At 37.4% G+C, this 14,441-nt stretch overlaps 2 protein-coding genes and 1 pseudogene across 2 annotated transcripts; 2 read left to right on the top strand and 1 right to left on the bottom strand.

Moving 5' to 3' along the window:
• The first annotated feature begins 1,480 nt into the window (after positions 1-1,480).
• Positions 1,481-7,686, top strand: LOC21395187 (annotated as a pseudogene).
• A 760-nt stretch (positions 7,687-8,446) lies between these two features.
• On the bottom strand, positions 8,447-9,460 carry LOC21395186. The gene has a single exon (XM_010111085.2). The coding sequence runs from the start codon at positions 9,346-9,348 to the stop codon at positions 8,734-8,736; it is 615 nt and encodes a 204-aa protein (XP_010109387.1). The 5' UTR covers positions 9,349-9,460; the 3' UTR covers positions 8,447-8,733.
• Positions 9,461-10,409: 949 nt separating this feature from the next.
• Positions 10,410-14,360, top strand: LOC21395185 (preprotein translocase subunit SCY1, chloroplastic; the record flags this gene model as incomplete). The annotated part of the gene is made up of 6 exons (XM_010111084.2): positions 10,410-10,649; positions 11,999-12,153; positions 12,262-12,647; positions 13,186-13,485; positions 13,596-13,685; positions 14,237-14,360. Coding segments are annotated over exons 1-6 (1,231 nt in total), but the record flags the coding sequence as incomplete, so codon positions are not given.
• Between the last annotated feature and the right edge of the window lie 81 nt (positions 14,361-14,441).

The following is a 14,441-nucleotide window of genomic DNA, read 5'->3' as shown; positions in this document are numbered from 1 at the left end:
CCCATGGTACACTGGCTATGTAAAGAAAACAGATACAAGCCAAAGCCTGTTCCACAGACATGTACCAGCTCTGCAATAGCTCCACCCATCGAAGTCTATGGTTCGCACAACATCTACATTGCAAGCAATTATGGCTCACATGAAGACACATGAACTTCCACACCAGTTCCTCTGCCGTTCCAGGACTCTAAAGACCCAAAACATGACTCGTCTCTATTCCAGGATTCCTATGTCCCAAATAATGACTCATCACCCACCAAACAACATAAGCCCTAGTATTATTACCTTTGTGGCTCACTGGTTTCTAACTCATCAGACTGGAACAACTTTAACATATCTCCTGACCAAAATAGTAGATAAGGCTTAGTACTCACCAGCAGGCATGCACTGTGCAAGACATGTGTAGGTGGAAGCCTTATCTTATATAAAGGTAGTTTGTCTCTTTGTAAGATAACTCAAAAGTAAAATAGTGGTGTCTGTCCCTTTGTAAAATTGTCAAAAAACTGTTTCGTCTTTTTGTAAGAAATGTCAAAAGTAGAATAGTAATGTCGGATAAGAATCTTATCCTATAAAAAGTAGTTCGTCCTTTTGTAAAAAATGTCAAAACATAGGTTTTATCTTGTCGGATACGGATCTTATCTTGTAAGCTTTGTAACCAAACTTCAGCTATAAAAAGCGAAGCTCTCATTCTGCTAGGGGCAGAGTTTCAAAAGTAGAGAACATTGTATAAATTTCTCAGAAATAATATTCTCTCTACAATGAGTTTCTAAATCACTGTTCTTCTTCTTTGAAATTCTAAGTTTCTTTCTCTATATTATAATAATTCTCCTCCTTACTAGTATGCTATGTGCTTGCCTCTAGTAGAGGACCGTGCACATCAGAAAATTTAAGTCTAAGATCCTTACTACGATATTCATAATCATAAGTTGTTAAGCATCTGTGATCACTAAACGCCTAGAGTAATGGTGGACAAGATGGCTATACAGTCATATAGATCCTTGGTTCTTATGGTTTTTAGATCTCTCAGCTAGTATTAGTATGCTTTATGCTTTCCTCTAATAGAGGACCCTGCACATCAAAAAGATTAATCCTCATATCCTTGCTACGATCTCCATAATCATAAGTGGTTAAGTATCTGTGGTCATTAAAGACCTAGAGTCGTGGTGGCTAAGATGCATATACAGTGATACAGGTCCTTGGTTCTTATGGTGCCAAACAGTCTTATACCAGATCACTCTCAACTGTCCACTCATGCAACTCTACCCACAGCTCAATGACCACATCAATGAAGGATCTCCTCTGTGGAAGCTCTTGAAAATGTTCTCGCCACTCATGTGGTAGAGAAAAAAAATGTCAAGGCTCCTTCAAAAATACAAAATCTGGACCTTTTCTTCAGCAGAAGTCTGACAGGCACACACTATTTTCATCCTACATCGGTCATACCTGATCAGCTCAGAAACCCAGACACTACATACACAAAATGTGGTCTACCCATGGTAAACTGGCTTTGCCTATCCCAGATCATTCGAAGAGATCAGAAAAGATCTCAAGTATCTATGCAAAGAAAATGGATACAAGCCAAAGCATGTTCCCCAGGCATGTTCCAGCTCTGCAATAGCTCCACCCATCGAAGTCTATGGTTCGCACAACATCTTCACTATAAGCAATTATGCCTCACATGAAGACACAGGAACTTCCACATCAGCTCAAAAACCCAGACACTACATACACAAAACGTGGTCTACCCATGGTAAACTGGCTTTGCCTAACCCAGATCATTCGAAGAGATCAGAAAAGATCTAATCAAGTATCTATGCAAAGAAAACGGAGACAAGCAAAAGCCTGTTCCCCAGACATGTACCAGCTCTGCAATAGCTCCATCCATCGAAGTCTATGGTTCGCACAACATCTTCACTATAAGCAATTATGCCTCACATGAAGACACGGGAACTTCCACATCAGTTCCTCAGCTGTTCCAGGACTCCCAAGACCCAGAACATGACTTGTCCTTATTCCAGGATTCCCAAGACCCAAATGATGACTCATCACCCAGCAAGGGACAGAAGCCTAGGAATTATCACCTTTGTGGCTCAGTGGATTCTGACTCGTCAAACGGGAACAACTTTAACCTATCTCCTGACCAAAACGGTAGATAAGACTCAATCCTCACCAGTTAGAATGCACTCTGCAAGACATGCGTAGGTGGAAGGCTTATCTTGTATAAAGGTAGTTTATTTCTTTGTAAGCTAAGTCTATCTTGTTTGTTTGTTTCTATCCATTCTGTAACGGTTGTTCTATGAATATTTGGTTACCTTATTATATTACTAAGACGTTGATTTGAGTGAAATGTTATATTTTGTATTTTTGGTAAATGTATTGATAGTCGTTGAACAGCTGAATTTCTGTGATGTATTGGCTATTCATATAGTCGCCATATTACTTCGTATGGTATTATATATTTACGATTAATATAATTTTTAATTTCGTCTATTTGTTGATAAGTAATTTCTCCGGATTTTTCTGTACATATATTGTCTTCTATATCCGCTCTTATTCTATCGGGTCCTTTTGTCAAGTATTTTATAAGCACTGATTGAGAACAAATTTCAACGTTGATGTGAGTATGAAATTTTAGACATAAATCTTTATTGTAAGGAACTACATATCTATTATCTAATTTGATATTTTCTTTTTCTACGTAGAAAACTTGTATTTCTTGTTTATAATTGACAAATCCATTTTCTTTTATTATGGTTTCATTTCTTAATTCTTTTGGGAAGCTTTTTAAGCAAGTTGAATTTTTCATACATGAAGTTCTTATTTTAACAATACCACATGGTCCGTGTATCATAAATTAAGCTATAATATTATATTCTAATGTGTTTTTTTTTTTTCAGGATCAGCTATTTCTGCAGAAATAAATTTATCTATTTGTGATGGCTCTCGTAGTTTTTCATTAGGATGGAACTAAAATAGGAAGTGACAGTGTGGCAAAACCATGTTTCTAGAATTTGACTACATATAGATCTATAAAATATAAGGAAAAAGTTATCTTAGTTATATTCTATTATAAAAAATAATTAATAGTTTTTATATTTTATCAATAAGGTGTGATCAATATATAAAAAGAGTGAACTAACCTGCTATAATGATTTTAAATATTTTTTCATTTTTTATAATGGAGAAAAAATGATCTAATTTCATTTTAAAAATTGTGCTGATAATGTCTTATCTATCTTCAGGTTTTTGACATGGTATTCTTGCTAGGGCTCTAGTAATTTTTGGCTATTTTAGGTTACATGTAAGTGTTATAAATAAATCTAGATTTCCATAGTGTCTGCAAATTGCCATTGCATCTTGATAGTTTTGAATCATATATCTAGGACTTTCACTGTGACTGAAAGGAAGTATAATTCTTTTACCTATTACTTGTGCATCTGTATCTCCTCTGGTAATTGCATCTAAATTCCTTGGTAAATTTCAGATCTTAGGTTTTTTTTTGTTTTTTCTAATATAGTCTAAGCGATCTTTTTCTACAGAAGCATACGCATCAACTATATATTGTTGAAATAGTCTGCCACTTTGATGAAGAGTATTGCCTTGTATTCTACGTTCTTGCAATTGACAGGAACAAAATTCTCGTATGGAAATTCTTTTTCTTTTTGATCTATTATTTGAGCAATTTATATTATATTTCATATATGTGCTATAACCGTGTTCTCCGTAGGAAAATAGTAAAGGCTATTGAAGAGTCATATAACATGGATGTAATTTTATAATTCTTTGTAAATTGTTTGTTTTGTTTTGAATTATAATATCTCTTCCCTATTCGTATTCGCCGATATCTCCAACTATTAGACCACTTATGTCAGTCGAAGTAAATAATTCATATTGATTACTATATGTATTTCATCGTCCTATAAGTCTTAGTTTCATAGATGGTATCTCATCTTTTTTGTATATATCATTTATCAATATTCAGAATAGTTTGACTAATTTGTTTGTACTATCAAACATTTTGATCAAATTTTCAGTTATAAATGTAATTAAGTTTTTTGATTGCTCATCGAATGAAAATGAACTTATTCGATTTTTTATTTCGTTTTCTGTGTCATATATATATAATTGTATAAATTTTGGTGAGTTTTTATCAATTGGTAATAGAGATCCCATAAGATAATGTATTTGTCCACTTATTTTAAAAATATATGGACCATTTGAGTTTCTTGCATCTGTTTCTATATTAGGTCTAAATGATGTAAATGCAAACATGGAATTATATGTGCGAATATTTTTTTCAAAAATGTGTACTTATTAGTCCTTCATGATAGTCAAGTAACTTATCTAATATAGGAGGTGTTTTTTCAATCAGAGGTAAAATAATTTTTCCTTCTTTGCAGCAAAGATTAAATTTAGGAAGACTACTGGTTTTTATTCGCTCGTTAAACCAAAACAAAGCACCACAATGACAACAGGTACAAGAACAATCGACGAGGTCGATGTACATGTTGGTAGGAAATGTGAAGGAAAAACAAAAATGATAATAGTGATGTATATAAAGGGTTACCATTGTTGTTATATAAAGATTTTAGAATAGTTGGAATGTAATAAATTAGAGGACGTTTGGTTGGAAGATTCAAACCATGTGATTCGAACCATTTTCGATTTACGTGTATTTTTTATGAGAGAAAATACTGTAGCGAACCACGAATCATGATTCGAATCAGGGAACGAATCCCTCTACCAAACATCCTCAGATAGAGAAGAAAATTACGTCTTTTATTGTGATTTCTAGATGTTGAGGGAAGTGATGACTGAAGAATTTCTTCTTGAGATTGGATATGGCCCAACATTGTATCATATCTGAACCGAGATGCCTGTCCTAATGCAGTGTCAGTAATTTGATTTTGTTGATTTTGGGATTTGCCATTTATGTTTCCAAAATCTTGATTGAATTAGGGGATGCTACGATGCATACATTGACCCGATCGCGATGTGTTGGGATTTGTTCCCTAAATTCTGTATTGATTCTAATCGTTTTATGATTGGCATTATTTTGGGAATGATTGGCTGGTGATTGTGTTTGAGAATAGATGTACAGCTGGCAAGCTCCTTATGGAAGGTTTCTGTAAAAATCTAGAAACTTAATTGAGTTACTGTTTTTGAAAAGTCAACTATTGATCCTAAGATGGTAAATTGTTAATTGGTGATTTGATTGATATTTGATTGAGTTTTCATAGCTGGATGATCTTCCTCTGTCTCCTAAGAACGTGTCCATGTTCATATATCAGTTTCGGGAAGGTTTCAGCATTATAGCATATTGATTCGGACTGATTTTGAGAAAGTCGACCTTGACAGCTATGTTGCAATTACTGTTGCAACAAGGATCTGCAACAGATTTGGTTCAGTGAATTAATTAAAAAAGTGATCAAGCTGTTAACTTTCTGCCTATTTATTCAAAGAGTCTCTTGTATCTCTGTACACATTTTGATTAGTTTTGTTGGGTTGTGAGAGAGGTGAGCACTTGTATTCAAGAAAAATGATTTGAGTGTTTTTCGGGAGAAAAACTAGTTTGAGGGATTCTAATGTTAAAAAGTCGAGAGGATCTCGCTGTTCAAATCTATTAAAAAATTACAAGTTCATAGGCGTCTTCTTAGAGAGGGAGTCTCGAGTAGATTAAGTCCAATTGAATTGTAAAAGAGTTCTTAGTGGATTGTTCATCATCTAGGTGTGGCCCCGCAGAGTAGGTTGTTATCGAACCGCGATACCATTTCTCTCGTGTTCTTTTATTTTACATTTCTCCATTATTTATATTGTCTTATAAATTATTAAAAGACTCAAACCGGTACCAATACGATGATTTTTTTTTAGTTCTTTTCTTCTCCATATCTTTGCACAATATGGAACTATTTAAGTTACAAAGAAGAGCGTAGCTGGTATCATTGTTCGTATCTTGGGTGGAATTGTGTTTGGTGTTGGCTTATGATATGGAATTCGGGTATCTAATACAAACGTAACAAATAGTAGAACTTATTTCTGTTGGCAAAGTCAATATTGGACATATGACTTTACTTGTTGCCTTTTCTATCTTGATGTTCCAAAACCAAACTTATTTTGATCTATTTCTGGTGGTATAAAGGCAATTACACTTTATCTATCAGAGGTGGCACCGGCGCGTTTTCGAGGAGGCTTAAACTCAATGTTTCAGTTGCAACTTTACTAGGAATCTTAACGGCAAACCTCTCAACAATTAGGCTCAATTATACTGATGATAAGTGGAATTAGAGGCTTTCTCAGGGCTTTAGGCTCTCTTTTGGCTTAGTTGCTATACCTGCCTTCTTGATGATAACAGCTTTTTGCAACGGGGATCAAAAGAGGGAGGGAGAGAAGTTTTGGAAAAAATCTGAGCAACTGAAAATGTAGATGCGGAGCTTAAAGACGCAGCAAATACAAGTGAATTTGCTAGTACAGTTGAGCATCCATTTAGAAGCATTTTTCGGAGAAGGTACAGACCTCAACTAGTTATGGCAATCCTGATACCGATGTTCCAGATCCTTACTGGCAGAAATTCTCCTCTCTACTAGGCACCAGTATTGTTTCTTAAGATGGGGTTCGAAGAAAAAAGCAGCCTTCTATTCCTCGGCTATAATTGGAGCAGTTCTGGTCTCATCAGCACTATCATCTATGGCTACGGTAGACAACAGATTTGGTCGAAGAGCTCTACGCATTGTTGGTGAATACAAATGACCATATGCCAAAGTAAATTTTCACTCACTTCATAAACATTGTGATGTAGTGAAGCATAGCAGGCAACCGAAAGTCAAACAACTTCAGAAACCATAGAAAGAAAAGTACTTAACATTTACTCCACAGTCCACAATTTTAATCATCAACATCTCCAAATTATCAGTCCTTTGACACGTAACAAAAGAACAGAGGTAGCAACATCTTACCTGTGTTCTCAACTAATTTTCACTCTCTATGTTCAACGTCAAGCAGATTATAATTGCCACAATCTTGGGAGTCAAGCTCGGAGACCATCAGGATCTATCAAGCAACTTGTCCATGTTGGTGATGGTTGCAGTTTGCCTCTTTGCTTTGGCGTTTGGCTGGTCATGGGATCCACTTGCTTGGACAATACCAAGCGAAATATTCCCATTAGAGACAAGATCAGCTGGGCATTGTATTGGCCGTAAACCTTCTGGTGACTTTAATTATTGAAGAGTCTTTCCGTCCTCTACTGTGCCCCTTCAGATATGGAGTCTTCCTCTTTCATGCTGGCTGGATCGTCGTCATGACCATATTTGTCTATGTGTTCCTCGCTTAAAACAAAGGCGCACCGATCCAAGAGATGACTTCTGAGTGGGGAAAGCACTGGTTCTGGACGAGAATGTTGCCTGCATATCCGGAAGTCGATGGCAACAGGAGGCCAAGAAATTTAGCATAGTTACCATATGCACTTTCGTGAACCTGCATTACAAGTCACCTCCCTATATGATCTTCAGAATCCATTAACGTCTTGTTTGAGGATTGTTTTACTTTTTAGTAAATTCATTTGTTGTCTTATATGTAAATAGGATATACTGCTGCATTACAGAGTGCTCAGCAACTATAGTCAAAAGCGTTACAAAATCATGGGCAAAATACAACAAATATGGCAACGATAATTAATAGAGACAAGGCCAATTACAAGGTTATGCTAAAACAAAAACAATGTAAAATTATCAGTTTCAAAAATGCCAGCCTTTCCCATCAAGCACCACTTTTGCGCGCCAAAAAAACAACCTCACTACTTTCGACAGCCAAGTACAGCGACAAAATCAAACCTTTTAGAACGGAAATAGAAAGCAATAGAGCTCTAGCCGATAGTCCTTGCCGCTATGCCATCACCGGACTGTACACCTCCTAATTTAGACTAGCTTTATTATTGTTTATTTTTTCAGTTAATCTAATATGTTTTTAGTCATCAGGAAAGTCCAATAATTGCTGTTGTTTTTTTCCTTCTCCTTTATTTTGCAATGGACGTTCTTATGTAGTAAGTAGGATTAGGAAAACTTTAACATATAACATCTCAGAACAAACTAAAAATAAAAGATTTGGATCTACAAATTAACTTCATACAAAAGCAACAATACTCCGATGATGCAAAACAGAGCAAACATCATCGTAAAGCAAAACCATGTAACCTATTTTACTTCATCAACTGGAAAAAAAAAAAAACAAAAAAAAAAGTAAACATCGAAAATGACTGGAATACAGTAAGGTGGTACTGACAACCAACAACATATCCCTAATGCGTGGATATCTAAAAACCCACTCGAATCCAAGGCAGATAAACCTACACCGACATTACTCCTGAATAACCGCTACATAAACTGTAGATACAAACGACAATATACAAAACAACCCTAACTTCCTATTCATCTTTCATGAAACATAAACCCTTAAAAAAAAAAACCCCCCCAAAAAAAAAAAAAAAAAAAAAAAAAAAAAACTTCCTCTAACGACGCTAATAAGAAGATCTGAAGATGTTATCGTCTGCTTAAACTCAATTACCTTCCTCTTGAAAAAATAAAGGAAGAAATTGAGGTAAATTGAACGATCAGAAAAACTCGGTGAAGAATCCAATTCTCTTAAATCCACCAACGGAACAGTTGTAAGCGCAGAGCTTGAACCGGAAAGCGTTTTTACTTTTATTCTTCTTCTTCTTCTTCTTCATTGTCATCGACAAGGTCACGCCAAATCAAGTTGCAACAGCCGTCGCAAATCGGTCGTCGCCGCGTCGTTCTTTCCGAGAAACGCCGGCAGCGGCACTGAGCTGGGCGGCGGTGAGGGAAAAAAGGCCCCCGATCCAGCGTAAAGACCGTCAGCGGAAGCAACAACTTTGTGATTCGAAACCCTAACCTGCTTCTTCACCGTCTCGGGATCCGGACCCAACCGATCCGTCGATCCGAGGACCAAATCCGCGCCGGCTCCTACCTTCTTCGCTGTAGACTTCCGATTGCTCTCGCCGGCGACAACTCCGACGCCGCGGTTGTTCCTCGCCGGACTGAGGCTCAACGTCTCACCTCGCTTCAGAATCTTGACTTGTCCCATGACCAAATTGTTGGCTGGAGCCTTCTCCACCAGGGCTCCATATCGCGATCGACTTGGATCACGATCTTGCGGAGATGATTGGAACCCTACCGGACTCCGCTTTCGCCGGCGGGATTGAGGATCGCTAGAGTTGGGGCTCAGAATCGGAAAATTAGGTTTCCGGCGCGATCTGAACGGGGCGGTCAGCTTCAGAGACTCGTCACCGAATCTGCCTCCGCGGCAGTCCTGAGAGCGGAGAACCGCCATGGCCATATTCTCGAAGGGTGGGGGAAAAAAACGGCAAGGAAAACTTAAAAAGGGAAGGAAAGAAGGAAATTTGCGTTCTTACATACGTAACGCGTAGTGCAATGTGGAAAAAACAAATGCGAGGGGGGTATTTGTAGAGGTAAGCCTTGAGGGGTTCTTGTCTTGTAAAGCACGTGACGACTCGGTTCTTTGGAAACCGCCTTAAGTTTTGGTTTTGGGAAACCGCCTCAAGTTAGCTTTCCGGGTGGAGTACGCAGATAGATGCGTGGAGGCCTTTGTAAAAATAACTAAATAAAAAAATTTTATTAATAAAATAATTTTTTAAAAATTTTTATTTGTAAAATGATTTTCTGAGAAGAAAGAAAAACAAAAAAAAAAATTAGAACTTCACCCCACCCACAGATTTACTGTTCAGTTCGATCCGAACCGCCACGTTCTCGACCTTCTCGAGCCTCGACGTCGCGATCGTGAACAGCGCGATCAACAGCACGTTCAGAGCCCTGAACCTCGCCGGCGTCGTCGCCAGGGCCATTCTCGGCGGCCACGTTCTCGAGCCTCGACGTCGCGATCGTGAATGACGCGATCAACGGCACGTTCAGAGCCCTGAACCTCGCCGGCGTCGTTGCCAGGGCTATTCTCGGCGTGATTCTGGAAGTAGGTCTCGGCCTTTTGGGGAGAGAGAAAGAAAAGAAGAGAGAGAAATGGAGTGCTGCCATTAATTCCAGCGAAAGGAAACTGACGGGAGGAGCTACTATTAATTCCGACAGAAAGAGAGCGACGAGAGGAGAAATAAATAAAATTAAAATTAAAAAAGTCATTTTTTAAATTTTATCTTTTCACTTAATTATTTTAACCAAATTCTCCAGGTGCGTCACAGGACCATCTGATTGGACGATTGATGGGAGATTTGTCGGAATTGTTATTCTTGGTCTCTAACAAATGGATTGGACGTGGCATCTTGTTATTGGATAACTAAGCATAGTTAAAATAGCACTCCATACATAATAATATCACCCGGCGCACCTTACCACTGACATTGAGGATGTGGAGCTAAAGAGACCGTTTTTTAGTTTTGACAACTAAAGTCATGAAAGCAAAGGAAGACAAGGCCGTAGTGAGAGAGAGATAATTATGTTGATAACGGTAAGAGAAGCTTCTTCTTCTTCTCCGCTTTGCTTCTCTTCCATTTCTCATGTAAATCCCAAGTCCTCTCCGAGGCTGAAAACTTCTCTCTGTCGGGCTAGTTTGTCAGTTCAGAGAAAACCTCTCTCCGCCAAGTCATGGAACTTGGGCCTTCTCTCCCACAGGTTTTTGCACTCTTACCATTTTCAGCTCTCTCTTTGTTGATGTAATTTATGGCCACCATTTTCTCTGAATTGGATCATCTGGGGTTGGGTTTTGTTAGTTTTCCCCAAATGGGTATTGTGTCTTTGGTTTTATTTTTTTATTTTTTTATTATTTTGTATATAAAGAAAACGCAATGGACCAAGAAAAGTAAGTTTCATGTGATCGAGGTTGATGGGTGAGAGTAGATAGATAGAATTGTGTGTGGAAAATGCCCATTCATTAGATTTAGGAGCTGAATTTCATATTGCCCGTTTCCTTAAAAAAAAACCTGGTTAAATGAAATGTTATGAACCTAATGATGCTCTAGAATCTTCTTAAGGACTTGATTAACAGATTATTTATGGAATGCGGAAACCAGAAAGGAGGTAGCTTATACGAAGATTGTGGTACGGATTAAACGCCATACACATTAGGTTTATAGTAGTTCACCCGAAAGCTACATCTATTTTCAGTCGCTGCAAAATATCGAATTTTATTATGATTGAGAAGAGGATTACAATGAATCACCCATCTCACGCCTCTTAGATTTTTTGTATTTCTCTCTAAACTCATTCTCAAACCCGCCCCTTCCCCGCCCTCTCAGTACAAGTGTAATAAGGCCATCCGCGTGAGAACTTTGCGTCAAGGAGATAATTAGGCTCCATACACACTCAACAGATTGTGCATTTGAAATGCATGAAAATAACCATACCTGGTGATTGATAGTCTTGTTCATGAGGGGTTTCTGATTTTGAAGCAAAAATAGTGGCTGAGATCCTTGGGGTACTAATGTAGGCTGCCGATGTCTTTTCTTGCAATCTATTATAGGACTATGGTCATCAAAATTGTTTTCATTTGCTTCTACCATGTATATTGTGGTTTTTTCATATTTGTGATCTAACAGACCTTTATAAGCTGACAAGTAAGATCATGGTTCAGAAGACTGTCTTCCAATTATGTTTTTTTCATTATCCTTCTTATTTTTCTAAATGAGTTTGAGTAGCATCTTCACCCCATTTGATGTGTCCATAATAATTCATAGCTCGGATACTTTAACCAACCAACCTAGGTAATGAGACTTTCCTTAAAAATCAGAAAATTATTCTTCTCACAGTATATATCTCTTATACACCTAGTTTTTTTTTTTTTTTAATCTTTTGTGGGAGGGTCTTACAACCTGGTTTTATTTAAGGTTTTGAACTATTTAGTAGTTCCTGATAGCGGGAAACCTGCATTTTTAGTGCTTTCTTATCTTGAACATGAACTGCAAAAGCATGGATGGTCATTAGACAGTCTTGGTAATATTCATCTGATCGGAATAACTTTTCAGCTCTGAAGGCTCAGTTTTTGATCCCTTGGGTATCAATTCAGATGTATCTTCTGGTCTAAGTGCGACATGGGAAAGTTTTATTGGCTTATTCTCACAAACATTTGAGAGTGCTTCTGGTACAAGAAATGAGAAGTCTTCAGCTCGAGGGGTGGCTGGTTTGTTTTCATGATCCATAAAATAGTGAATAAGCTCCTTAAAGTTATTCAAGTTAGAAAAATTTGTGTTGCTCTTTGCAGTTGATTAGTGTACATTGATATTGGCAGCATCAATTGAGGATAGTTCCATTGATTTTGGGGACTTCTTCAAAGGCCCACTTCCGGGGAAGTTTCTCAAGCTTTTAGGATATTTGGCCCTCTCCCGACTGGGAATATACATACCTCTTGGTGGGGTTAATCGAGATGCTTTTGTAGGAAATTTGGATCAGAATAGTTTATTGAGCACTTTAGATTCTTTTTCTGGGGGAGGCATTGGTAGACTTGGGATTTGCTCTCTTGGTATTGTTCCCTTCATCAATGCACAAATCGTCTTCCAACTTCTTGCACAGATCTATCCGAAATTACAGGATCTTCAAAAAAGAGAAGGTGAAGCAGGAAGAAAGAAAATTCTTCAGTATACTCGATATGCTTCTGTTGGGTTTGCCATAGTACAGGTGAGGAACTCGAACCAACTTTTGTTGCAAACAGGGTTATAATTTACAAGTTATGGATATTATAACATTTTAATCAATACATTCTAATGTATTTTGATAGTATTATTTGAACCCATTCACAAAAGACAACAATATTCTTGCACCTTAAGACAACATCCTTTAATTACGTGAAACAATATTTTTTAAGTTGGTCTGTAAGAAATGCTATCGGCGAATGCAATATCTGGAATGCAACCAAAGAAAAGAAAAGCTTGTACTGCGATTTGGATTTTATTTTTTGTTTAAAGAGAACAGAAAACCAAAAGTTGAACCAAAGTGATTATGGAAAGTTTATGTCTTGAATAGTTAATTGATGCAAAACAAGGAAAAGTTGATCTAGCATGAAAAACAGTTTTCTCTCATTAGGTTTAGACAGTGGACGCAGGGAAGCGGTCGATTTTTTCTTTTCTGGATTTTAAAATCTGTAATTATAAATCCCAATAAGTCCTTGAACACTTTGATTATAACATTACTAATCTGTTTGTGATTGTCATGACAGGCGATTGGCCAAGTGCTCTACCTTCGTCCTTATGTAAATGACTTCAGTACACAATGGGTTCTCTCTTCTGTTACCTTATTGACACTTGGCTCAGTGCTAACGACGTACATTGGGGAACGAATCTCGGACCTTAAACTTGGAAATGGTACATCTCTTTTGATATTCACAAGCATTATCTCCTACTTGCCAGCATCGTTTGGTCGAACTGTTGCACAGGCTCTTAATGATGGCAACTATGTTGGACTCGCCGTCATCGTTATCTCCTTCTTTCTGTTAGTCTTTGGAATCGTATATGTCCAGGTAAGTTCTACTTGTATTATATACCGTTCTCAGCCTTATGGCTAAGATGAAGTGCTTCTTGTTTTTTCTAAAGGAATAAACATTCAAAATAATCTAATAAAAGGTTTCAGGAAGCAGAGAGGAAAATTCCACTCAACTATGCCTCAAGATACAGCAGTAGAAGTGGAGGGCTGCAAAGATCCGCTTACCTTCCCTTTAAGGTCTGGATTCCGGTCTTTTTTCTTCTTTGATGGACTTTTAAAAGGTTCAGATGCTTATCCGTGACTGGTGCGAGTACGAACACCATTAAAAAGGCCTGCAAGTGATTGTAACTTGTGCCTAGAGAGAGCCTGTTTAGTCACACTTAAGGACAATAAATAAATAATTTCTCTCTAAGGTTTAATGGAGGAGCCTTTTGAGTGACATCCGCTGTATTTTGGCACTTTCTTTATTCCCCATCTAATTTAATTTCACGGTCATCATACCTGATCAAGTTCTTTTACCTTTTTCATTGAAAATACCTGCCTATTTCTTAATTTTTGTGATCCTTGGTTTTGTATTATTCATGGTTCATCTTCTATTATGTGGCACAACATGTTATTCACCTAGGATGTTTTTCCACAATTTATTTCCTTTCTCTTTTATTTCTTATTTTTGGTCTTTGGTTTATGCTAGGATGACTAATATTTGTTGCAATATATTCTTGGATTCTTTTTGTTCAATCAAATATAATTGCCAAGCTATTTAACTAGTAGCTACTTGAAAATTGCAGGTAAATAGTTCCGGAGTGATGCCAATTATATTCTCTACATCATCTTTAGCACTTCCTGGTACACTGGCACGCTTTACTGGTTTAGCTGCATTGAAGAACGCTGCATTGGCTTTATATCCTGGGGGTAAGCTTCATAACTTTTGTTGCAATAAGTATTTTTGAAGCTGGACAAAATACAAGCATGATCATTCTATCATTTTTTTTT

The sequence above is a fragment of the Morus notabilis genome, unplaced genomic scaffold (assembly GCF_000414095.1).
Source record: "Morus notabilis unplaced genomic scaffold, ASM41409v2 Scaffold703, whole genome shotgun sequence".
NCBI lineage: Eukaryota > Viridiplantae > Streptophyta > Magnoliopsida > Rosales > Moraceae > Morus > Morus notabilis.
Note: the sequence above shows the minus strand (reverse complement) of the source record. Positions and strands in the feature narration are given on the sequence as shown.

Bases quoted from the DNA above. Each gene is read 5' to 3' on its own strand.
- LOC21395186 (XM_010111085.2), bottom strand. From the start codon at position 9,348: ATGGCCATGGCGGTTCTCCGCTCTCAGGACTGCCGCGGAGGCAGATTC.